This window comes from Prunus avium, chromosome 5 (assembly GCF_965620075.1).
Source record: "Prunus avium chromosome 5, drPruAviu1.hap1.1, whole genome shotgun sequence".
NCBI lineage: Eukaryota > Viridiplantae > Streptophyta > Magnoliopsida > Rosales > Rosaceae > Prunus > Prunus avium.
The window spans coordinates 29,724,491-29,743,826 of NC_142288.1; the positions used below are offsets into that span (position 1 = coordinate 29,724,491).

Consider the following 19,336-nt stretch of genomic DNA (forward strand, 5'->3'; position numbering starts at 1 on the left):
AGTAAGGAAAAGTTGGATTTTTTTTTAAAAAACATTTTGGGCTAGACTGTAATTTTATCTCTATTTTCTTTTAATAGATAAAAGGGAAACAGAGTCCAGCTCCAGAGTCATGACGTAAATGCTCTCAGCGCCACTTCTCTCCAACCAACATAACCCAAACCAAAACTACACAAAGACATCCATTGCACCTGTCAAAAACCCTAATATCAGCAAATGGCTCCATAACTGCTGCAACTGAAAAAACCCACAACCGCAACAGACACATACACCCACGCCCAGAGAGAGCCATGCCCTACTCAGCCCTCTTTGAGGGCTATATAATAAGAACAACCGCCATGTCTCTCAAACCGACCACCACCTCATCCCCCATTTTGGCCTCTTTGCGTAGGACCCACAACCACCGCCACCACCACATAGCTTCAGTAAGGCCGTCTTTTTTCGGTTGCACCATGAGGAACAGCCGTTACCACACCCACTACCTTGCCCGGTCGCAGAATTGGAATGCGTGTTATTATCTGCCGCGTCACGTGGGGCCAGTGGGGGAAGTCACGTGCCTGGCCTCGTCGCGGGCGGTGGAGGCTGATTGGAAGCAGAGGCAGTTGAGGAGTACGGCGGTGCCCTTTTTGTACCAGCAGAACTTGGGTTATGGACGGTTTGCATACCAAGACGCCTCCGCTAGTGAGGATTCCGACTACGAAAGGGGTTCTTCTCAGCGCCAATCGGTTAGTTTTGCCGTGCCCATTTTCTTAGAAACTTGATTGCTTGAATTGAGCACTTTGATTGAGTTAGCCTCTGTTTTGGTTTAGTAATTTTTTAAGCTTCTTTTGATTACTCTTGGAAATGAAAATTTCATCTACGTAAGTTTATAGGAGCAAGAAAAATTCTTTAACCTCATCATCTTCCAATTTTTGAAGCTAGAATGGCCATTGGCGACTTTGATTGAGTTTGTAATTCTTGGGGGATTGTTAATTCTAAATCCACTGCAGCTGCTAATGAAAGTGAAATTGTATTCTTTTACCCAAAAAAAAGAAAGTGAAATTGTATTCCTAAGATGCTGGCCAAAAAGCACAAAGGCTAGAACTTTGGTATCAGTTATGTGTTTGCATTATCTTACTCGTTTTAGGACTTTGAAATAACAGCCAACGAAGTTGAAAGTAGAGCACTCTTTTAAGCACTGAAGCTGAAACCTGTTAATTTTCTCACGACTCTTTTTCAATGTAAATTCTGTGATTTTAAATATATGCTTTATTTATTTAACGTGACAGAACTATAACTTTCATAGATATATATGGTGGTTATTTGATTCTGGCTGATGGTTTGTAGGGTGGTTCGACCCTTGAAAACATTGATGAATGGAGATGGAAGTTAACCATGCTTCTTCGCAACAAAGATGGGCAAGAAGTGGTGTCCAGGGAAAGAAAGGACAGACGTGATTTTGAGCATCTCTCAGAACTGGCAAATAGGATGGGTTTATATAGGTACGTCAGTTTAGTGTGTGCACCAGTTATTCACATTTTCTTTATTCTATGCCCATGTTTGTGTGTTTTCTGATTCTTAATTTTCTCAAGCAGCCGTCAGTATTCAAAAGTTGTAGTATTTAGTAAAGTTCCTCAGCCAAATTACAGACCTGATCTGGATGATAAGCGACCGCAAAGAGAGGTACTTTCATCTATTTCTCAGCCAAATTGACTTTGTGCATGTTGTTGAAGATAATCTACTACCCAATTATATTGTTCTAAACTATTTGAAGCATGTATAGGTTGTCTTACCTTTTGGACTGCATAGAGATGTAGATGCTCATCTCAAAGCCTATGTATCTCAAAAGCCAATGAAGACAGGAAATTTATCAGAATCTTCTTTTTCAAGATCAAGCAGTAGTGGAAGTATGGTTAATGATGGAGGACCTTATGAGCAGGAGGAGCCCTCAATACAGAATAGTGATGCCATGGAGAAAATTCTTCTGCGGAAAAGCTTGCAACTGCGTAATAGGCAACAACATTGGCAGGTTATTCTTTTCCTTCCTCTTGCCACAGCTATACTGGCTGGACGTTCAGCCCTTTTGCATTTTATTATTTATTTTATTTATATGTAGGAGACAATGCATTGCATAAGTGAAGGTTTTGTTTTTCTGTGTCTTTGGTATAGTTTGACTTTGAGATGGAGTTCTTGTTCATTTCTATCTAGCTTTACAGTAGCTTTGTCGATTTTTAAATACATCCATGTTGAAAATATCTAGTCTTCTACAGGAATCTCCTGAAGGTCAAAAGATGCTTGAACTTCGTAGAAGCCTGCCTGCATATAAGGAGAAAGATGCACTGTTAAAAGCCATATCAGAAAATCAGGTGCTGTTGCTATTTATGATTTTTATAACTGGTTATGGATGCACTTTTACCAGTCCTTCAGACAGTCTCAATAAAGGTCTTCAGGGTTTAAAGTTGGAGCTCCTTTTAACATTTAACTAACATCTTATTCTTTTATAAGTGTAAGAGTTGTGAATATCTGCCTAAACAAAGCAGGCGCATTTTCTTAGGCACTTAATTTATAGCTTCAAGTGGAAGACTAGTTTTATGGAGGCTTAAGCACTTAGACAACTTGATGCAGGGCAGCGGCCATAAGTTACTGTCCACTGACCCAAACGTACCCAAAATACAGAGAATAGAAGGATGAAGCAATAGAATTGAAGTTGGAACGAAGATAATTGAGTTCTAGGGCAAAATCCCAATAGAAACTCTATAGACTGATGTCTGAAATTATATTCATCAACAAAAACTCAATACAAGAGTCTCTAAATAGCCTATTTATACTAGAATACAGGAAACCTAATTGACATAGGAAATTGAAAACCTAAACAGGAAATTAAACCAAATCCTAGTAAGAATAGGAAAACAAAAGAAGTAACTAATAATTTAAAGTAAATAGAACCCTAGCCCACTTGACTGACGGGCCTAAGTAATCTTAGAGAGCTTCATAGATGCTCCTGCATCACAACTATCTCTTGTTTCAGTTTTATAACCATCATAGTGCATTGATATCACATGGCCCGTGTTTCCGTGCTGAGTTCACAATTCATGTTTTCCTCCTGTATTTAGACTTTTCCAAAGAACAATGTTTTATCAGTGTATATTATATTAGGACTATCTCTATTGCTAATAAATAAGTTATTAGCACTTACAGGCGCATTTCCATTATCATTGTCATCGTCACCATCATCATCATCATCATCATCATCATCATCGTCATCATTATCATTATGATTAGAATTATTATTACCGTCATTATTGCTACTGTTATAATAATTATTCCTGCCAACTACTGAGGAAATGTGTTGATACCCTTAGTGTATTTAGTGAATTATATTGATTGGTTGGTTTCTGTGTGTCTTGGCTGTAGACTGAATAAATGGTTATGATTGTGAGCAGGTCATAGTTGTCTCAGGTGAAACAGGTTGTGGTAAAACTACACAGCTTCCTCAGTACATTTTAGAATCTGAGATTGAAGCTGCTCGAGGAACTGCCTGTAGTATTATTTGTACTCAGCCTAGACGAATATCTGCCATGGCTGTTTCTGAAAGAGTTGCTGCAGAGCGAGGGGAGAAACTGGGGGAATCTGTACGTTCTTATATCTGATGTCATAGCTTTTTCTTCGAAATCTTTGCCATATTACTTGTTCTGTTTTAGTAGATTGTTGAAACATCTAATCTAGCCAACTTGAACCTAAATCTTCTCCCTTTTGTAAAAGGTTGGTTACAAAGTTAGGCTGGAAGGGGTGAAGGGGAGGGACACCCGCCTTCTTTTTTGCACCACTGGCATATTATTGAGGCGATTACTTGTCGACAGAAAGTTGAGAGGTGTTACACATGTTATTGTTGACGAGATTCATGAACGTGGAATGAATGAAGGTGATTTTTAATTTTGGAATGTATTTGTTGATTGGTGTATCAAATGTGACCTAATCATATTCTTGCATTTGTTTCAGATTTTCTTCTTATCGTCCTGAAAGAACTTCTCCCTCGTCGACCAGAGTTGAGGTTAATTTTGATGAGTGCAACCCTAAATGCTGAGCTTTTCTCTTCCTACTTTGGTGGTGCTCCAATGATTCATATTCCTGTAAGTTCAGGGCACTAGTTCTTATTTTCATTTATTTATTTATTATTGTTTTTTTTTATCTGTCCCATGTAACTAAAGTAAAATTTACTAGTAGCTAATCTATGATCATCATCATTGTGGATTCATATAGCATGATCTGCTTAGGTGATTCCAGGAGCCAGTTATATTTTATATTGTTAATTCTTGTCAGAATGGGTGATCCACTGTTTCGTGGTCTGTATAAAATTTTGGGGCAGAAATCCAATCCAACAGTAAAAGCATTTTTCTAGAGCATCTTTTCTTTTGTCGCCTCAAAATGTGGCGGAAGAATCATGAGTAAGTTTAGCTAGGACATCACATAAAATTGAGTGCTTCTCGCTTAGATTCTGTGAACTGCTGGATTCTTGTTTATCATCCCTTTCAAGTCTGAACCAATCATTTACTCCACTTAATTCCACTGATGATCTTTTGCTGCGTTTGATTTCACGCCATCTATGACCTCTAGTGTCTCCTATTTTTTATTTTATTGGTCAATAATGAAATTTATACAATGCACTATAGAATAAGATACTGCCATTACAGTGTATTCCATGATTCCTTCAGTGATTGCACTTTTAGTTCAATTGGTCCATAATGATGTCGTTTTCTCAGCATAAGGTGTACTGGACTCACCTTTTATTTGGGGGTTGGGCTTTGCTCTATTTTCAGGGTTTTACATATCCAGTCCGAGCACATTTTCTGGAGAATATTCTAGAAATGACTAGGTATCAGTTGAATGAATACAATCAAATTGATGATTATGGTCAAGAAAAGGCGTGGAAAATGCAGAAACAAGCTCCAGGTTTCAAAAAAAGGAAGAGCCAAATTGCTTCTACAGTTGAGGTATATAAAATTTGTCTTAGTTTTTGTTGCAATCCCTCAATTATATTTTAATTTCTTTTGCCCCTTTTTCAACAGGAGGTACTTGAAGCTGCTGATTTTAGGGAGTACAGTCCAAGGACTCGAGAGTCTCTCTCCTGTTGGAATCCTGATTCCATTGGTTTCAACCTCATTGAGCATCTGCTTTGCCACATAGTCAGGAAAGAACGGCCTGGTGCTATTTTGGTTTTTATGACTGGTTGGGATGACATTAACTCCTTGAAGGATCAACTCCAATCTCATCCCCTATTAGGAGATCCTAGCAGGGTCCTACTGCTTGCATGTCATGGTTCTATGCCTAGCTCTGAGCAGGTGGTGTAACTGTTCTCCTTTATTTTGTTCTCAATGCATATAGTTAAATTATCATGGGCTAGTGATGAGAAACACTTTAAGGACTTCAAACTTCTCCATATATATTGGGATTATCCATTCATCAAAATATGTTGAATGTTTTTGTCTAAACAATATGCTAATCATGCATGGTTGTTGGGGTTTATAAAGCCTTTATCTAAGACTGGGAGGCTTTAGTTTCCCATGGAATGTGATGTGAAGGTGTGTCGTGTCTTTTGACTGTTTCAATCCTAAATATTCTTTTATTGAGGATTCCTGTTACTGTATTGGGGCCATCTTTCTGCCTTCTTATCTATAATTTGGAAATTTAATCCATTAAGTTATCTTAACATTATCCTATAATACAGACTAATTGATGTTGTTAATTTTGCTAAAGATCGTGTTAATTAATAAATCGTTACAGCTTCATATTTTTCTGATGAAATCTTTTGATGTTATCATTTTGACAATTTGATGCGGAACCAATTACTTTTGGGTTGTTATTTCTTCCCCTTCGTAGTTTGAGGACAGTAGCCAAGTTTTGAATGTTACAACATGCAAGGCTTTGTATTTAGTAATTTATTTTTCTTTTGTTTTTGTAAACAGAGGTTAATATTTGATAAGCCAGAAGATGAAATTCGGAAAATAGTTCTAGCGACAAACATGGCTGAGACTAGTATCACTATCAATGATGTTGTTTTTGTGGTTGATTGTGGAAAGGCAAAAGAGACATCATATGATGCACTAAATAACACTCCCTGTTTGCTTCCATCCTGGATTTCAAAGGCTGCTTCTCGGCAAGTAAGACAGTTTTGCCAGTTTCAATATCAATTTGATTATTTTATCTACTTCATGCTGGATCTTTTGATATAATGCAAGGCATCACTTTGTACTGATTGCCAAAGGTTTCTGCTTCTTAGTTAAACTCTGCAATTTTGTTGATTGTATGGTAACCACATGTGACACAATTGATATATTACATGGAAATTAAATACATGGGTTGTTAGTATTAATTAAAACCTTTAATCTATAGAGAAGAGGCAGAGCTGGTCGTGTTCAACCTGGCGAGTGTTACCATCTCTACCCCAGATGTGTATATGATGCCTTAGCTGATTATCAGTTACCTGAACTTTTGAGGACGCCATTGCAGTCTTTATGTTTACAAATCAAAAGTTTGCAACTTGGAAGTATTTCAGAGTTCCTATCTAAGGCCTTACAGGCGCCAGAACATCTATCGGTAAAAATTCTATCTGACTACTCCCAGTTTATGCCTTTTCATAATACTTGCATGAGAGACTGTTGATAGTATTGTATTGCTTTTGAACTTTACCTAAAATTAACATGTGAATTAAGATATAATTTCTCTTATGTTATCGGTCTTATCTATGCAGAAGATCTTCATATTAGTATTCTGCATTTTGTTTCTTTTGTAGGTTCAAAATGCTATTGAGTATTTGAAGATTATTGGGGCCTTAGATGATAATGAAGATCTGACAGTGTTAGGTGATGATGACTGATTATCAAAGCTTTTTAATATGTGTTTTTCTTTGTCTGCAAGTCAGACAGCTTAACTGATGATTGTATGATGTGCAGGACGCCACCTGTCAATGCTTCCCGTTGAGCCTAAACTTGGAAAAACGCTCATATTAGGGGCTATCTTCAACTGTCTGGATCCAGTAATGACTGTTGTTGCAGGCCTTAGTATGAGAGATCCATTCCTGATGCCATTTGACAAAAAGGATGTAAGTATGATATGGTGTTCCTTGCTACAGTTTGATGTTTTAATTTGCGCTGTTGCGTATTTTGATGATGTCTCCCCTCCCCTGGCATGCCAGCATATTCTGCACAAGCATAGGCTGAGGACTAACCATATTGTTTTCAAATTTTGTAGCTTGCAGAATCAGCAAAAGCACAGTTCTCTGCCCGTGATAACAGTGATCATCTTGCTCTTGTCCGAGCTTATGATGGTTGGAAAAATGCTGAAAGAGTGCAGTCTGGTAATGAGTACTGCTGGAGGAATTTTCTTTCTGCACAAACTCTAAAATCCATTGACTCTCTTCGGAAGCAGTTCTTCTTTTTGCTCAAGGATACTGGTCTGGTTGATCATCATACAGAAACTTGTAATACATGGAGCCATGATGAACACCTTGTCCGAGCAGTCATCTGTGCCGGATTATTTCCTGGAATATGCTCTGTTGTGGTAAGTCATTATGCATACCTTATAATGTTCTTATATTTTTTATTTTGTAAGTGTTTTGTTCGCATGAAAAGAAATTATTTAGTTTGTCGTAATAGCCTATTTTTCTCTGTGTACATTATACGGAGAAAAAGAGTGATATGTTCAACTGAGCAAGAGTGTGATAGAAGGTGTTGTAATCTTCACATTTAGTTAAAACAATACCACAAATGATATGTTCAAGCGTGTAAAAACTGTGATAAACGGGGTCATGATTCTTCAGATTAAGTTGAATTTCTGAATGGTCACAAGATGTTGCTTGCATCTGTTTTGCTTGTGAATGGTGTATCTTTCTCTAATTTATCGTGTATGTTGCATTGTTACAATTACGTTGCACAGAACAAAGAGAAGTCGATTGTGCTGAAAACAATGGAAGATGGACAAGTAATGCTATACTCGGTTAGTTCCTTGTCTTTGGCTGCACTTGTGTTTCCTTGTGGCATTACTTTAAATTTTCTATTTAATGGCATATAATGAAACATCAATATTTCTGATCTGTTGTTTATGATTGTTGATTGCATCAATTAGAATTCTGTCAATGCTGGGGTACCCAAAATTCCATACCCATGGCTAGTTTTCAACGAAAAGGTGAAAGTGAATTCGGTATTTCTTCGGGATTCAACTGGTGTATCTGATTCTGTGCTCCTTTTGTTTGGAGGCAACATCTCCAGGGGCGGGCTGGTAGGTTCATTGACTTTGGCTGTGCTTGTTACTTTGCATTTGTGTTCTTGAAGAAAAAAATTAGTAAATACTCCCACTTGCTTTTGGCAGGATGGGCACCTGAAGATGTTGGGAGGATATTTGGAGTTTTTCATGAATCCTGCATTAGCAAATACATATATTTTCTTAAAAGGGGAGCTTGGCGAACTGATTCATAATAAGGTTTGTATTTGGTTTCACCATTTGTCATAGCTCTTGAATTTAACACTTGGAATCTATACCCTCTCTCTCTCTCTCCCTAACATGGTGATGTCTTTGCAAGCAGCTCCTCAATCCCAAATTGGATATGCAGTCTCATACTCACCTCTTATCAGCGCTAAGATTACTGGTCTCAGAGGACCAATGTGAGGGTAGATTTGTCTTTGGCCGCAAGGTGCCAGTACCCTCAAAGAAGGCAACAAAAGAGATTAAACCTGGCACCTTGACGGTTGGTGATAAAGGTGGGCCTAATAATAATTCCAAAAATCAGCTGCAAACTTTGCTTGTCAGAGCCGGACATGATGCACCCACCTACAAGACAAAACAATTGAAAAACAACCAGTTCTGTTCTACAGTGATCTTCAATGGGTTGAACTTTGTAGGGCAGCCTTGCAATAGTAAGAAACAAGCAGAGAAAGATGCAGCTGCTGAGGCTGTGCTTTGGTTAAAGGGTGAGAGGCATTCATCTTCCACAGATATTGACCATATGTCAATGCTTCTAAAGAAGAGTAAAAAGACAAGCCAGAAAAGGACTTCATTTGATAGTGCTAAGTGGGGTTAAGCATTGCTTGTCATATAGTGGAGTTAAGCATATGATCAAAAGCACAAGCAGCGGTAAAGAGCTGCTGGACATTGGTCCATCCTCGAAGGCTTGGGTGTATGAAATTTGAATGTCAATCTTCTAGGCAGTTGAGCTTCCTCCGGAATAGAAGCTACATTCTGTAGAATCTATTATTGGTGCCGGCCTGTGCAAACCCATATTTGGAAAGAGGTGATATCTAACATTCTTTATTGGTAGAACCACCCATACTTTTGGAAAGGGGTGATTGAGCACATTCTTCATTGGGTATGGATAATGGACCTTGTTCTGTAGAAGTTGCAGGTTATTGTAAACAGGTTTTTAGCCGCAGCTTACAGATCACATTGATCCATGTCTACTGCTGTGTCAAGGAGCTGCATTTTGTATATATTCGTTTGAGTAGGGCGCAGTCTTGGTAAAGTGAAAAGAAAAAAAAAACTCCTACATTTTCACGCAAGAGTTAGGGCTGTATTTGTAAAGAAACACTGTCGATTTTTTTTGGTACACCGTACTGGATAAGCAATATAGAAATTTTGTTTATTTTATTCATATTTCCATTATTTTCATTATTGTCCAGTTTCTTTCCTTTTATTTTTTCTATTTTAAATTCATGTCTTTGTGAATCATGATTGGTGGTGTGTGGTTGATCATCAGAACACGGGAACGCGTATGAACTCCCTTTTGGTAAATAATACTAGGCTAGAATAACATAAAGAACCCGGAGAAAAGAACACGGAAAAAGTATGCAGAGGCCCCATCTTCCTCTTGAAACTAACCAAAGGCTTAATAATGCAGAAGTTCAAGAGCTTTTAACAGAGTGGGTCTAAACCTATTGACGTTAAGCTTCATATTTTGCGCATTCAGAAAAGTTGACTTGAATCCTTCCCATCCTCTTATTGGAGTTGTGTGAGGGTCATTTTTCAGTGTGCTCTCCTCTTTGCTTATTTTATATTCCAAGTAGTTTAGATTCATACCCTTGGAAGGCACTCCGAAGTAGTTTGTTGCAATCCATTCGAACCCTCCAATTGGTAGTATTTGGATAAAAATTGAATTTTCAGGAAGGAAAAGAATGTTTGTGAGGCCAGCTCCATGAACTCCCATTAACACATCACAAGAATTCACAACTTGTGCAATTCTTGACATATTCCTGTCTGCTTCTTCAACAGTTACCCTGTACCCCAAGGTTCTAGCCATCTTAGTAATTTGTCTTAGATTCGTGAAACACCTTGTCCTCTGTCTTGATATGATCAGAAGCCGGGGCTTTTTACGTTGACCATCTCTGATTCTGATTGCATTAGCTCTCTTCAATGAATAAGTGTTTCTTAAGAACTCTCTGAAGTCTTTCATAGAATATGAATGTTTTGAAGGATCAATGGTCAGATCCTTTGGATGTCTTTTGAGGCCAACAGTTATGCTTGGAAAGCAGTGGACTGCCTCTTTGTCAATGTCAATTAACTCATAATTAGAAAGTCCTTTTAGTATTGCTTGGAACTTTGCAACCCACCAAGTCCATAAATCCGAAATAAGAAACTGAACTTCTCCATCATATTTTCGAGAAGTAATAAAGAGTGGAACTACTATATCAGTAAATTCATGGAAATGGTTTCCTGTATATCCTCCATTTGAAAACAAGATGGCTGGAACACTATGATTTCGGGAGCATCGAGGGATTTCCTGGTCACCAATGACTGGTTTTACTGACCATGGTCGAGTGTGATTCATTGGCTTTTTGTCTTCTTTTCGAGCATAAGGTCTTATAGTCCAGGGGCTATTCCCTGCTAACACATCCATTTGAGATGAAACAATAGAAACTGTCGACGATTTTCCATCAACCCGAACATCCCTGCTGATCTCGCAAAAATTGGTTCTTGGTTCCAAAACATTGCAAATTGGCTCCAAATTCTTTGTCACGACTTCTGAAACTGCAGAATGAATGGTTTAATCACAACTTCCGAATTATGTACTTTTCAAGAAGTTTAGAGCTATATAAACCTTAACCCCACGGAAAGTAAGTAGGAAATAATGATATCAGCCACTTGGAAAAGTGGTAGAGCATAAGGGTCCTTACTCTTTGTCTCTGCTTGTGGACCATTTTCTGCAATGAGACCAGTGGGAGTGCGTATCTTCTGATCGGGATGCTTGCCTTTGATTACCTGCTGAGGGCTGTTTGTTTGCTCGACTTGCAGCATCTCCAAACCAACACCCACAGACAGCTGCAAATTCCCTGCGAGTAAATGGAAGTTTAGACATCACTATAGCTGCTCAAACATATCATGTTAATCTGGTCATTTGTAACTTTTGTACAGAAGAAGGTAAAAAGTGTAGGTTAAAATAGGCTAAAGGCTGAAGAAGAAGAAGAAGAAGAACATTTTCCATACAAACTAATAGATTCAAACTAGGCCTGAGCACCGTGCAAAAGTATAATGGTATGAGCAAGCAGCAAGCAAATGCTCCGTATCGTAACCTCTTCTGCTGATGGTGACCAAAGCTTCTGGCAAGTATAGAATCATGCTTCATTTTTGCTCAACTAATATAATTCTATTCAAGATGACATAGGGAAGCCTTAATGTTTGATCAATAAGATAATCTGATGTAGGGCAAGGAGGTATATATATATATATATATATATATGGAGGCTAACCTGAATGTTTTGATCTGTATTAGTTGTAGTCAATTCAAATATAAGCAGTTTGTTGATAACCTGAATACATAGGCATATATTCATAAAATCATAGAGGCTAATCCAAACTAAAAAAGGGAGCTAAATAAGTTCAGATAACAGCATAACTAAATTACCTAGTATGACAGAAACCAAATCAAGCCACCCAAGAAACGGAAAGTATCCACACATCTCCATTTCAGTAAAAATAGCAATAATTAAATCATAAATCTTCTTAGGATCTCCGGCATTCCCCCTGGTACGAAAAACTCGAATCAGGAGAGTTAAAATTTCAACTGAACAAAAAGAGTGATCAAGTTTCTTAAGGTGTCTTGACTCTTCAGAATCAGTTGAGTGCTGCTGACTGGCAGGTCAATTGATGTTCTTTGCATCTGTTCTACTTGTATATTTCTCTCTTTTGTTTTTGGGCAGAATATATTTCTCATTTTGTACATGGCAGGAAAAATGCAAGATGAACTAATACTTCTACACTCAGCAGTGATTTTCTTGTCTTTGGCTGCATTCATCTTTCCTTGTGGCATTGTTTCTGTATTAACCAAAATCTTAAAAAACAACATTATTAATAACAAGGGATAAAATAGTAAAAACCAATATTTGAAGTTTAAAGAATAAAAAATAAACTTGCAAAATGATTTAGCCCACGTAATGCGTAAAAAATTAAAAATAAACTTACAAATTATAGATGGATTTAATAATGGAAAAGGGAACAAAATGCATATATCTATCTATATATATAAAGCAAAAGGCAGAGAATGGTGAAACATTCAAAATACCAGAAAATGCCCTTGGTTAATGCAAACATTAAGAATTAAAATTATTAATTAAATGAGGATAACATGGTAAATTCATACTTTTTCATGTTAAAAAAATTTATAATTAAAAGAAAAATCAGATAATAGATTCTCTTTTTATGGAACACAACTACCCATTATCTTTTTTAATTTTAAAATAAATTTAAATTTTTTTAAAAAAAACCCTCTCGCAGGCGCGGAAGCGCGTGTAGAGAGACTAGTCTTGAGAAAATAAAAGGAAGTTCGACAAAAAAAAATAAAAATAAAAGGAAGAATATTGTTTTTTATTTAATATTTACTCTTATTTTGTCTCTAAAAAAAATTACTCTTATTTTGTTGGGTCGGTGAAATTCATATAAGAAAGCCCAAAACGAGGACAAGAACCAAAGAGGCCCAAATTATAACAAGAAAACCGGCTGTGACCGACTCCACTAATTTCTACAATCTGATTCAGAGCTAACTTGTAAGCGAGAGAGCGAGAGAGCGAGAGAGAGTCCAGATGAAAGAGAAACCCAGGTCCGGTCGCTCGCGTCTCTGGGTGGACGAGATTCGAGAATGGAGCCCTATGGAAAAATACGAACCGTAAATCGTTGCTATTGCCTTGTCCGGATCCGGATCCGAACAAGGCAATGATTTAGGGTTTCGGATGGTGCAGAGAGAATGGTGAGATCGTTGGTCTCTGCGTCAACGATGAAGATCACAACAATCCACAACGTAGCTATTTCGCGCGGATTAGGATCTGTGTCAGATTACGGTAAGAGTCTAAATCGATTATTTAAACCCTAATTGAGTGCTAGGTTTACACGATGCTTATTTTGTTCGTTTTGGAATAAAGAAAGGATCTCCGTTCATTTAGTAGCAAGAATTTCAGGTAATTGTTTGGAGAGAAAGTGAAGGTTCAATGTCCCCTGTGTAGGCAGTTTTTGACTATTTTTTATTGGAATATTTTGATTAATTTAACCTATTTAATCTGCTGATATGAAATAGGATACATGGAATTTTGTTCATATATCTGACTTCGTTTTTACTTTAGCCTCTGTACTTTATATTTAAATAAGCTACTTTTAGAGTTTTTAACCATTGTTAAGTTGATTGAAAACGAGCATTCAGTTTTCAATTTGTTGATGGAACATGCATGAGCTAACAGCTCTAGGGTATTATGCCCTTTAGGTTTTCATTTTATAATTTGGACAGTTTTTTGTTCTATTCAGTTTAGGGCTTGAGAGTATCTGGCTTAATTTTTAAATCTCTGTAGAATCTATTATGCTGCACGCCTCGCATGTTGTGGTTTGCTGGCCTTATGGGCAGTGATGCTTATAATGCAGAAAGCCTCACATTTTGAAGTCCAATTATGCATCCAAGCAGGTTATCTTACCTGACGGTTATGCTTCCACTTTTTGCGTACCCATTCTCTTTCCCACACCCTACTTTATCTCTTCATACGGTGACTTTCATCGTAATCTACATGCTTGGTTTGTGTTTGATGTGTGTAGTACATGAGTGTGTGTGTCTCTCTCTCTCTATATATATATATATGTATAACAATATGGTTTGAGGACTGCGAGTAAATTTTGTATTCCTTTCTGTAATTCTTTTATATTAATAGAAATCATCAGTGGGTGTCATTTTTACATTCCTATGCACAAAATTGATTTGGCAATGATTACTTTTTCAGGTGACCAGGAGTTAGTGAATCTAGAGGTGTTTAGCCATTTAGTTACCACAGTGAAGCCAGAGGTGATTCTTGGTTTAATGCTTTTAAAAAACCTTGATGTTTTCTTCCCCCCCACCACACACACCCTACTTTATTCGTACCGTGACTTTCATCATAATCTACATGCTTGGCCTCTGTTTGAAGCGTCTAGTACATGAGTGTGTGTGTGTATATATATTAGTGGGTATAGAGAAAAGACCCTTTGTTCTTGGCAGACTTTAGCTTCCCCCCCTCTTTCTTTTTTCTTTGTTCTTGGCAGACTTTAACCCTGTTTCACAGGTTTCTTTCCTGCCTCTATAATGCGTTCATTCTTCCTTTTTTTCTTGCTCCAACTAAATTATTATTATTTTTTTATTTTATAATTTTAAAAACCTTTTTTTTAAAAAAATTGTGAAGCATGAAGGTGATATCATTTGGTTTTACATGCCTTGATTTTTATTTTTTTTTGGGTCAGCTATCCAATTGTGTGTTACTTTGTTCTACATTGCCTTGCTTATTTTTTCGCTCTTGAAGGTGTTTTTCAAATTTCCATCATTGTTTGCAAATTTTTTTTCTTCTGCATTGCATGGTTTCTGGGTGTCTCTTTCATCTCTCATCCTTTCTCCTTTCACATGTATGTTTGGGCGCTGGGAAAATGAAGGCAAAGGATGAGAGTCAAATGGGAAAGAGAGTTGGACCACACGGGCCGCCATGGATTTTTCCAAGTGTTTTTTAATTTCTTTAAGTAGATTTTTTTTTTTTCATTTGCAGTTGATATTTAAATTTCTTTTAAGATGGCTGGATTACATGTTAGGAGTCTAACCCGGGATAACTGATCAGGCATAAAAATCGACTGTGTACATAGATAAAAAGCCAGAGTGAACGGTCCAGCTTGCTCTTAAATCGACCCCTTAGGCAAATGGCATTACTTTTGATTTTAGATTTTAGGCGCATTACAAAATTTAAGGTTCAGTAAGTCCCAGTAAGACCGATTTAAGTGTTTCAATATCATCGAACTTGTTAGTATTGTTGATGGCAAATTCATGGCTACAAGCGAAATTGGGCGGCAATCTCAGATTTATGGGCACGGAATCAATGAGGCGATTAAGAGAATTGCAAGTTATTAAGGCCAAATTTAATATAACTGCCCCCATATTTAACTACTTGAGCCAAAAGGTTTGCATTAAGTGTGCCCAAAAGTGAAATTTGCATAATAATATAAGACCCAGAAATCGTCCAATATTAAGAAAACGGGTCTCGACTGGCCCAATAACTTGAATACGGACCCACAATATGGCCGACAGGTCCGTTTAATTGCCCGAAATCAGGCCCAGAAGATGGCCCAGTATTGCAAAAAGGGTAACAGAAATTCGGCCCCGAAGTCGGCCCAATGAAGCTCAAACGGGCCCAGATGACGGCCCAATACTGTGAGTAAATGCAGAAAAGGCAGCCCAATAACGCTCAAATGGGCCAGATGACGGCCCAATACCGTGAGTAAAGGCTCAAAAGGTGGCCAATGACACTCAAATGGGCCCAATTATCGGCCCAATATCGTGATTAAAGAGACCTAGATATCGGCCCAATAACCCGAAAACAGGCCCAGATGTTAGCCCAATAACGTGATAAAGAGGCCTAGATATCGGCCCAATACCGTGAGTAAGATCAGATGTCGACCCAATACGGTGAGTAAAGGCCCGAAAATGGCCCAATGACGCTCAAATGGGCTCAGATATAGACCCAATAACGTGAAACAGGCCCATTTAACGACCCAATAACGTGAAAACAGGCCCACATATGGGCCCAATAACCCAAAAAGGCCAGGATTGCGGCCCAATAAACTCAAAAAGGCCCACATATCGGCCCAATAACATAAAATAAAATGAGAGTCCAGAATTCGGCCCAATAACCTGAGAGCAGTCGGCCCATTAACCTGACAAAAGGCCCAAAGTAGGCCCAGCATCGATTCATTAGGCCCAAATGTCCCAAGAACATATTAAAGAGCCCAGACATCGGCCCAACTATGTTGAATACAGGCCCGAATGACGGACCAAAAACCTGACAAAGGTCCAAAGTAAGCCCAATAACGCTCAAATGGGCCGTGATATCAGCCCAATAACGTACAAAGAGAGGCCAGAACTTGGCCCTGATGGTGAGCCTATAATATAATAAGGTCCAGTAAGCCGACCAATAATTTTCCGTTCTGAACAAGGTTCGGCACAATAACACAAAGGTGGGCTTATTGAACGGAACTTTAGTTCGAGTTTGACCCAATATGTCAAACGTTGGCCTAAAACTAATAAGTTCAGCCTAATACAGGCAAAAAGCTAGAAATATAGTCAATATATTGGTATTAAGTCGTGTTAGTGTCATGTTTCAAATTCAAATCAAGTTTTCTCAGTAAACCAACGTCCTCATTCATTATATCACCTGAAACTTGATAAAAGCAGAAAAAAGAAACAGGTGCACATACACCAAAAACCAAACAAACAAAAAAGTTATCATTCAGCCAAGTCGCTTTCTTCATCATCATTATCATCTAAAGATCCCAAGCCTTCTCAGTCGCTACCATCCCTGTAGTCAATGCCCTTTTTGCATTTTGAAGCTTTACAAAAGGTCTCTGTTCCAAAAAGATAGATAACAACCAAATTAATTCATATGAACAGAAGCATAGCTGCAGAAAGGAACAGAAGCATTGCTGCAGAAAGGAACATCAAGTATTGGCAAAAAAATACAGATCAAAAACCGATAAAATATACACAGGTGTAAATTCTTGGAACGAGTTAGCAGATTTTGTGCCAAAATTGCGGAACTACTGAGCCCCAAAATCGATAGTTATTGGACCCAAAAATTGATATCAGAAATATTAGGCCCAAATTGCAATTACTGGTGCAAGAATTCTATGGTGAGGGCCTTATATATGGCCCTTAGGTGAGGACCTATCTCTTAACCGTTGGATCAAATTCGTTAGCCTTATCCAACAGTTAAGAGATAGGACCTCACCTAAGGGACATATACAAGGCCCTCGATATAGAATGACTCATTACTGGTGGTGTAACCGATTTGTTTGGGCCTAGACACAAAAACCCAATAAGTACTAAACACAGCCAACTAGCTAAAATAGGGCCCGCAGCAAACATAACATATGATCAGAAACCTTTACAGAGGAAGTCCATACAATGTAAAATATAAGACTCCTATTACTAGGACTGAAAAATAAGATCCCTCAATGGCATTTTCATACTATACCTATATTATTGTAGCTATAAATTTCACCCCATAAACACGACGTTAATATTAAGGCACAAGCCTTTTAGGACACTTGTAGCCGCCTTGAGTCATAACTAACACAGTTACAGGAAGTATAGTGGGCAGTTAAGTGGCTATCCAAGCATTCAATCAGCTACAGAGGGAGGTTTCAGCAAGTGGCTAAGCCGATGATGACTAGTAAAAACTTACGTAGGTCAATCGTCGCTCATCCCTCGTGTTCTCTCCCGGGAAGTGATTAATCCCTAACATCAACAAAATCCATTATGATTTTGAGCGACATTCTACTCCTGCTGCATCAATTTGACATAGCATACAAAACTATGTCCATTATCATCTACAGGCTGCTCTATTAAACTATGTCCATTATCATCTACAGGCTGCTCTATTAAACTATGTCCATTACCATCTTCAGGCTGCTATACTGTACTGCAAACCCGCTTATTTACCTCAGTATTCATCAAAACTTTATAACTTTACTTCCTAGATATTGGGATTTAATTTAAGGTTGCAGAAAGTTACTTCACACATTGCTTCTAATTCTAAAGCTCTCTCGCTTACTCTAACAAAGTAAACATACAAAACATAGAATTGCTGCAGCTAAGACATACCATGCAACAAACAACTTACACAATTCAAACAGAAGTACCAAGTACAATTCCATGTTCGTTTTGCTTCGGAGTGAGAAACCACACTAGTAATAATGCATGAAAGATGCGTTTTCCTAATAAAACAAGATTAAAAGGACCATGCCAACTTTGGGCATTGAAGAAAGCCATCGCAAAGTTTTGGCCACACATAATTTATTTATACGCAAACGATAAAGGTCAATAAATAGTAACAACAAACATTGCACCTTATGAATTGTCATGTTCCCCAACACTCTTAAGCACAGTCCAAACAAAAACTTTCAAGTCCGAACGAGAAACCAATCAATTAAAAAAATCACAAATTCAAACACTCACCTGAAGATCTTGATGGAAGTGGAAGCTATGCAATGAATGGGCCTGAAGATGCTTCTCTTTACACGGCCCAGCCAAGGTCTCGGAGATCGAGGCCGATCACAAGCTTCTTCCATCTAAAACAAGGTAGAATGAAATGATAAATTAGGGTTAGGGTTGGGTCAGGGATTAAGATTTGAGACATGCTAGACTAGAGATTGACGAATTTAAAGAAGAGAGTGGGAGATTTACGCTATGCTTTCGAAGATTTCATGCAAATTTCTAGCAGATCCCTCCTCGTGATGCGAACACTAAGGCCGACGACGACGGTTCGTATGCACAAATTTCTTCGATCTAAAACAAGCTAAAATGAAATGGTAAATTAGGGTTAGGGCTAGGTCAGGGTTTAGAATTTGAGATGTGCTAGAGATTGACGAAATCAAAGAAGAGGGTAGAGATTTACGCTACGCTTTCGAAAATTTCATGCAAATTTCTCGGAGATCGTCGTGATGCGAACACCAAGGGCGACGACGACGGTTCGTATGCTCGCCTCGCCAGAAACCCCAATCTTCGAAGCTTTGGTCCATCTCGGCCTCCCATGTCGTCAATTTTGCAGCGAAATTTCATAATCTCCGATGTAGATGGTCCGACGTAGTCTCTAGAATGAGATAGTGCAGAGTAGTCTCTCAGATCAAAATATCATATCCAGATGAATAATGTTTTTCTAATGATAATAATAGCTATGTTGTGATTAATTCGGGTCGGGTCATATTTGTATTCTAGTGTGTTAAGCCCATTTCATGCGTATTGTTATGTCAAGTATCAGGCCACAACCTTCTCTTTTCTGTCTTCTATCTGGGCCTCACCATTTGAGTCAGATTTAAGTTGTGGGTACCCCTA

At 38.1% G+C, this 19,336-nt stretch overlaps 1 protein-coding gene, 2 long non-coding RNA genes and 1 pseudogene across 4 annotated transcripts; 2 read left to right on the forward strand and 2 right to left on the reverse strand.

The window, feature by feature from the left end:
• The first annotated feature begins 81 nt into the window (after positions 1 to 81).
• Positions 82 to 9,612, forward strand: LOC110746856 (DEA(D/H)-box RNA helicase family protein). Its single transcript, XM_021947089.2, has 19 exons — positions 82 to 722; positions 1,324 to 1,478; positions 1,572 to 1,659; positions 1,760 to 2,005; positions 2,247 to 2,342; positions 3,420 to 3,608; positions 3,739 to 3,898; positions 3,976 to 4,106; positions 4,794 to 4,967; positions 5,043 to 5,315; positions 5,940 to 6,134; positions 6,367 to 6,570; positions 6,767 to 6,836; positions 6,927 to 7,075; positions 7,225 to 7,533; positions 7,909 to 7,968; positions 8,098 to 8,250; positions 8,341 to 8,451; positions 8,555 to 9,612. Exons 1-19 carry the CDS (start codon positions 288 to 290, stop codon positions 9,047 to 9,049), a joined length of 3,693 nt encoding a protein of 1,230 aa, XP_021802781.1. The 5' UTR covers positions 82 to 287; the 3' UTR covers positions 9,050 to 9,612.
• A 238-nt stretch (positions 9,613 to 9,850) lies between these two features.
• LOC110746152 (beta-1,2-xylosyltransferase XYXT1 pseudogene) lies at positions 9,851 to 11,584 on the reverse strand (annotated as a pseudogene).
• A 1,357-nt stretch (positions 11,585 to 12,941) lies between these two features.
• LOC148294654 (uncharacterized) lies at positions 12,942 to 14,797 on the forward strand. Its single transcript, XR_015835762.1, has 2 exons — positions 12,942 to 13,292; positions 14,214 to 14,797. It is a non-coding gene; the product is annotated as an uncharacterized LOC148294654 (long non-coding RNA).
• Positions 14,798 to 16,553: 1,756 nt separating this feature from the next.
• LOC110745381 (uncharacterized) lies at positions 16,554 to 19,152 on the reverse strand. 2 transcript variants are annotated; one of them, XR_015835785.1, is made up of 4 exons: positions 18,900 to 19,152; positions 18,689 to 18,790; positions 18,461 to 18,573; positions 16,554 to 16,848 (listed from the first exon to the last, which is right to left on the reverse strand). It is a non-coding gene; the product is annotated as an uncharacterized LOC110745381 (long non-coding RNA). The 2 variants fall into 2 exon arrangements; XR_002524806.2 differs by having other exon boundaries at positions 18,689 to 18,800.
• Positions 19,153 to 19,336: the final 184 nt, after the last annotated feature.